The sequence below is a fragment of the Siniperca chuatsi genome, linkage group LG24, assembly GCF_020085105.1.
Source record: "Siniperca chuatsi isolate FFG_IHB_CAS linkage group LG24, ASM2008510v1, whole genome shotgun sequence".
NCBI classification, from domain to species: Eukaryota; Metazoa; Chordata; class Actinopteri; order Centrarchiformes; family Sinipercidae; genus Siniperca; species Siniperca chuatsi.
This window is the reverse complement of record NC_058065.1, coordinates 5,341,674-5,347,697: the sequence shown is the minus strand read 5'-3', so window position 1 is coordinate 5,347,697 and position 6,024 is coordinate 5,341,674. Positions and strand designations below refer to the sequence as shown.

Below are 6,024 nucleotides of genomic sequence, written 5' to 3'. Positions count from 1 at the left end.
TATTGTTCAGAAGATGATTTCAATCCTTTTTCAACATTGAAGCATATACTTATGTAGAAATGTAATTTCAGCAAAATGACACAAACACAAAAACAATATTTCAGATTTACATCTTTTTTAAGGGGTTACACATGTATACTTGATTGATTTATTGCACTTTATAAACAGTTAAAGGAAAATAAGTGCAGATACACAACTGAAACCTTAAACATTCAACCCACCTAAGTTTAAAAAAAACTATTTTAATCCTCTGTCCTTCTCTGATTCTGTGTGTTTATCAAGACTCCAGTCATTCTTAGCTCTGAAATGAGTCTGTTGTTTGTATCTTTAATGGTTACCACGTCTGTCCTTTTGGGTTGCAGTCTAGTTCGCCTCGCAGGAAAGGCCACTGTGGCTGTGTGGTCTGACTCTGGTCTCCACAAACCAACAAAAAGGTTCAAGTGTGGTTGCTCTCTGATCTGTTTTCTCACTGTCTTTTTTGAGGAACGTGCACTTGAGTCAGATTTACTTAGGTGATCAAAAGAAGAGCTGCTTTCAGGAATAAAAAGAGTTTGTTTTCTCTGCAACTCTCTTGTTCCTTTCTTCGTCACAGTGTCCGTTGTAGCTATGCACAAGCCTTGAAACCTGTCAGTTATTAACTTTTGTGGGGTGTTTAAAGTTACTGAAGAGCCTGTTAGCACATCTAAGTTAAGAGAACCGTGTGAGGGAGTGACTTTAGTGTTCCTGTCCCAAAGTGCCACACCTGGAATAAACAGGTCCTTTAAGTTGTTTTCTGGTCGTTTGGCACAGCCACTGAAAAGGCATGAGGCCAACTTAGGGGAGGTCTTCCTTTCACTGGTTCTCCAAGTCAGGGGGTTATAAATGACATATCCATCCAAGGGGCAGGAGTTTGACTTCTGCAGGATCCCATCCACACAGTCTGCGTGGAACTGAAGTGTGTGTGTGTGTGTGTGTGTGTGTGTGTGAGAGAACATGTAAGAGGGGGGAAGGGTGAGAGAGAGGAGGGGATTTTGTAAAGTTTTTTGCATTACAGTTGTTTAAATCATTATGATTTTATAGTTATAATATATTGTCTCAGCAGTCTGGGTTCTGATATGCATTAAGTAACTTGATGTACTTCACAGATACAGAATAAAAATAGATTGAGTATTGAGTTGAGTTGGATTAGAATTAAGTGCAGATAGTCACAATACTTTCTCACTGTTGTAAATATTTAAATTTCCTCTGATTTAGTATTGAGCTTACCCACTTTGTTTAAATTTAGGATTTTGGTGTACTAAAGCGCAATCTGAAATAATGTACTAAACATAAATGTGATCTCTTAATGATGTGAATTTAAATACTTTGTATTATAATGACATTAAGATAATGCAAGCATAGTGAAAAGTTTTACCTTGTGATGGCAGGGCAGAGTTCGGACGCGCTGGCCCAGGCTAAAATCCTGCAGACAGATCCGACACTGCTGTCCCTCATCCAAAAGCCGAGATCCCGATCTCACCCTGACCATAGGTAGACACCCCAACACGCTTTTTGGTAGAGGGTCTGCAGCTACAGAGATGATGCTGAGTAGCAAGATGGGAAATAGTGAGCAAAAATGAGCATATCAGAAAAAAGCAACAGTTATTCTTGTAACCAAGACATTTTTTGTACTACGAGTTTTCAGAGTGAATCTGGCCATATTCATCTAACAAAGACAAAATGGATTTTCTGGATGTATTCAAGAACTCACCTGTCATTTGCAGGCTGAAAGGTCGCTCCCCTCGGTTCATCACTCGGGTCCTCTGCCACAAGGTGCCACTTTTCTCTCCTTTTCTGTTTGAGATTTAGTCAAGTTTAGTTTTTATTTTCTTTGGGTGTTTATTTTGTCCCTTATAGTGGAAGTTATGCTTGTTCTTTAAAACTTCTCACAACCAACAGAAATAGGACAACTTCACTTCACAATGGCCAGTTCCATAAGGTATTTACAGTATATTAAGGCAATGTGTGGCATTAAGACCACTGCAATGTTTAGTGTTATTTGAATCATTGTTTGTTGATCAAGACTTAGGTTGTCTGAGTCAGTGTCTTCGTTTAAGTCTCTTCTTAAAAACACATTTTTATCTGAAAGCATATCCTGATTTTACCTGAACTGGCTGTTTATTTTATTGTTTTTGTGTATTTTATTTCTTTATATTTCGTCATTCACTGTGGTATTTTATTTCTCTTGTTGTGAAGCACTTTGTACTTTGTTTTGATAAGTGCTCTATAAATAAAGTTTTTTAATTTATTAATTATTATTATTATTATTATTATTATTATTATTATTATAATAATAAGACTTGTATTTTGTAATGCTTGAAGACTGAGGTGGGAGATTAGCTGATGCAGTGCGAGTATTTTTTCAAAGCTCAATCCAAATAGCTTACTGTTCGTGAAGCGAACGGATGCTGTGGGTGGCGGCCCTTAGTTGAGCAGTCCTCACATAGATAGAAGTAACTGCAGACCATGCATCTGAAAAAATTATAACAGGGATTAAAGAAGACATGGGAGCACTGCATGACTAGGAAATTTACTGAAATATTCAGCATCACAAAATCTATCTCTATATATTCATTACAGTGAACTGCCAATCGCCATACTGTGAATACTGTGATTGAAACTGTACAATGCAGACGACTTATGTTACATATGTTTTTCAAAAATTTTCCCCCCAACTTATTTACGACTGCCACTTTCTTACTTGAAACATTTGCCAGTGACAGGGCAGACCCGGCAGCTGTGACAGAGAACTCCCAGGTGTCTGTCTGGCTTCTCTCTTTCAGCTGCAGTGAAGAGCTTTGCTGTGTTTTTCACCTGCTCCTGCAACAACTTCAAAGAGCTGAAGTCCTCCCTGCACAGAGGGCACTTCACTGTTTCTTCCCTGCCTGAGAGTCTCTGGTGATCCGCCCACACCTTCATGCAAGAGATGTGGACATTATTGCCACAACCAAACCTGGAAGAGACAAGGACAGCACGTGAGAGTGCAGAAAATCTATCTGCACAATGCTGAGAATAAACATTTTTTACATAATTTCTTTGTGTTTGAATGAAATGTCCTCTTCTGGGAATATCAGGAGATTTGAACTTAATTACATCCGAAAATCTGTGCTGGTGGTTTCCTCCAAACACTCTGTATGTCAACAGCTGGATGTGCTGTATTGGGACTGATAAAGCTTTATGGGGTCATGTTCTGGCCAGTACTGAAACAACTGGTTGACTAGAACATCTTGCATCATCGTGAAACATGACTGTACTGAAACAATAACAATGTGTGAAACCCCGACCCTAGTCTGACCACAGCCGTCTACACACCTGCAGTAAGACACGGGCTGTTTTTTCTCCAGCAACTCTTCTTGACAGATAGGACACACATCCTGGGCTTGGATCACTTTCCGGCACACACTTCCAGCCTCCTGGCCCATGACTGGTTGGCTCGGGGTCCTAGAAGCAGTAGAAGGATCATCTTCCATCCGGTGGGCTTTGGTTTGGTGTAAACCATGGAGCACCTCCAAGATCTGTCTCTCCACAAGTCCATGCTGAAATGAATCTAGAGCAGAGATATTTTTAACATTGCATATCAACAGGAGGACATGTACAAGGGTGGGTCAGTTCTTTAACATTGCCTGCAAACTTCACACAGCAAATGTTTCAGTGTTAAACCTGAAATACACACACAGCATAAAATAGTATTAATTTAACTCTAGTCTATTAAATCAGCATTGTGATGTCCATATTATACAGGATTAGAAGGAATTGTATCACTGCTCTGAAGCTAGGTGTAATATGGGTTTTGTTGACCTTTCATTTTTTTCAAGTACTTCTCAATGTGTCACAAACCAATCAAATGAGGCCTCGAAGAACCAAAACAATACTAAACCTTAAACTGGAAATTCTTTTTTCAAGTCTCTTTTCAATTTTTTAACAATGTAACTGAATTTAAAAAAAAAAAAAAAAAAAAAAAAAAAAAAGGTACAGTACGCAATCAGTGTAAAAACAAAAAATTAAACTTTTCTTAAAATTCAAAACAACTTACATTCATGTTCTCTGGGCAGTCTGAATTTCCGCAGTAAAACCCTGCAATGATAAAGATTAGAGGTTCATTAGGGGTCATTACTAGAATTTTTAAAATATATTTAAAAAAAACTTAAACTTAAAATATTCTTCTTGTACTTTAACTAAGTCAAACATCTAAGATTAATCCATATTTAAAGTTGTCTTAACAAAACAGCCATGCCAGAATTTAGCCTGAATACAGTAAAAAAGTAACAAAATGTAAATTATATTAGGCAATGTCTGATCAAAAAAGTAAACAACACTAAGAATCCAACTGTCATTATTATTTTACAGTTTCATACTTTGCACTATGGACACAATTTGGTCAGTGTCCAAAATTTAGTGAGACTAGATACCCAATCCCAGTTATTACGTCCTTCAAAAATGTCACATTTTCCAAAAATCCATGGTTTTCCATAACAATAAAAAAGGGACCTTGGGCAATATCATTGGTTAAAACCTCCTGGTGTGTTAATCTTTTTCTGTGCGTTATTGATACCAGCATATGTGTTTGCATGGCTCCTGCTCCTTGGTGAACACAGGGCAAGTGCACGTATGTGGGTCACCCAAGCACACCTGAACAACATTAACAAGAGAACATGCTTTGGTAAGGATACATAACATTTTGGGGGATTTTGAGCAATATGCATCCTGAATCAGAGAATGATTTACCTTGAAGTTTCTGGCCTCTCCGTCCTCTCTGAGCAGAAATCCTGTTGGGCCGAAGGATTTCAGGAGAAATATAGTTGTGTTGAGGGCTTGGTCTTGGTGGAAACTCACTGCATCACTGACTGTGTTCCTCCAGGCATTTTTCCTGAACATCCTGTCACTGCAGAATAAATGAGGGTACAGAGTATCAAAAACTGCCAGGAGGTTAAAGGTTTGATATAAATAAAGGCAAATAAAGGGTGCTTTGGATAAAGCATTTATGAAATGTTTTGCTCAGTTTGAGTCTTGGCTTGGTATTGTAAATATACATCTTAAAATCTCTGTTTCACGAATCTGTTTCTCTTTGTCCCCACCGTACAGTTATAAAGTCGCTCAAAAAAAGCTATACTTGTACTTATCCAAAGACTTTTCGGGCTCACCAACTTTTAACAGAAACCAGGATACACCTTGCATTTGGCTTTGAAAACGAGCAGGTAATTTAGCTATTAATCTCCACGACTTGTACGACTAATTTAATACCGAATGGTATCTTATAGCTCGGAATTCCTTGTGTTTTTTAACTTTTTTATTTTCTCCTCAGCTATCACATAGCCACACGTTAACGTTATCCCATTTTAAAGACAGAAAAACGACGGTTACCTTAAATGTGACACTGACGTTGTTGCTAGCTTAACAGTAATTAGGCTAATTAACCTAGCATACACCTTGTCGCTACTTCCGGTTAATGCAGGCTATTGGGATCTAAATATCTATTGGGCTCCGTTGAAACAAACGGTAACTCTTTCAGTTTAATAATAAATTTCAATAAACTTACCTCCCGAGGCATACACATTTCAAAAAGTACCTATATTTGTCAATACAATTCCTAAAGACTAGCCGTAACTTACTTACTCCACTTTGTAGAGCAAGGTTACAAAAAAGCTGTAGCCATGGTAACCTGACTGTTGCCCTGCAGAGGGCGGCGTTGCTAAGGAATAGAAACCCTCTTGCTGATTGGTCCGTTTTGTAATACCAGATTCACAGCAGTTATGTAATGAAAAATTATCTCTTTGAATAATATACTGTATATTTCTAATACAGTTAACAGCCAGGCAAGTCTTTTGGGTCTGGGACTTAACTTGTTGATAGGATTAGGAATGGGATTATTAGTGGGTTTTTTTTACTGCCATGTTAATCAATATTAACAGTAGTATTTCCATTAGTATTAGTATAACATAAGTATAAAAGTCATAGATTAAAAAAAAGAAACACAGATAAACAAGCAAGACCTAAGCAGGCACATTG

The 6,024-nt window shown here is 37.8% G+C and overlaps 1 protein-coding gene across 4 annotated transcripts; it reads right to left on the bottom strand.

Annotated features, from left to right (window-relative positions):
- Window positions 1–11: 11 nt before the first annotated feature.
- Window positions 12–5,690, bottom strand: zswim2 (zinc finger, SWIM-type containing 2). 4 transcript variants are annotated; one of them, XM_044187363.1, is made up of 10 exons: window positions 5,632–5,690; window positions 4,744–4,900; window positions 4,571–4,647; window positions 4,052–4,092; window positions 3,331–3,565; window positions 2,720–2,971; window positions 2,406–2,490; window positions 1,730–1,812; window positions 1,394–1,562; window positions 12–929 (listed from the first exon to the last, which is right to left on the bottom strand). In XM_044187363.1, the coding sequence occupies exons 2-10, from the start codon at window positions 4,891–4,893 to the stop codon at window positions 243–245; spliced, it is 1,779 nt and encodes a 592-aa protein (XP_044043298.1). In that variant the 5' UTR covers window positions 4,894–4,900; window positions 5,632–5,690; the 3' UTR covers window positions 12–242. The 4 variants fall into 4 exon arrangements, with proteins under 4 accessions (XP_044043298.1, XP_044043296.1, XP_044043295.1 ...); XM_044187361.1 differs by having other exon boundaries at window positions 5,555–5,682; XM_044187360.1 differs by lacking the exon at window positions 5,632–5,690 and adding an exon at window positions 5,380–5,517.
- Window positions 5,691–6,024: the final 334 nt, after the last annotated feature.

What these genes read in the sequence shown, in the direction of transcription:
- zswim2 (XM_044187363.1), bottom strand. Translation starts at nt 4,893, where the DNA reads ATGTTCAGGAAAAATGCCTGGAGGAACACAGTCAGTGATGCAGTGAGT. An exon ending in CCATGCAAACACATATGCTG is followed by an intron (nt 4,093 to 4,570) that starts GTATCAATAACG and finishes TTATCATTGCAG; the next exon opens with GGTTTTACTGCGGAAATTCA. An exon ending in ATCCGTTCGCTTCACGAACA is followed by an intron (nt 1,813 to 2,405) that starts GTAAGCTATTTG and finishes AATCTCAAACAG; the next exon opens with AAAAGGAGAGAAAAGTGGCA.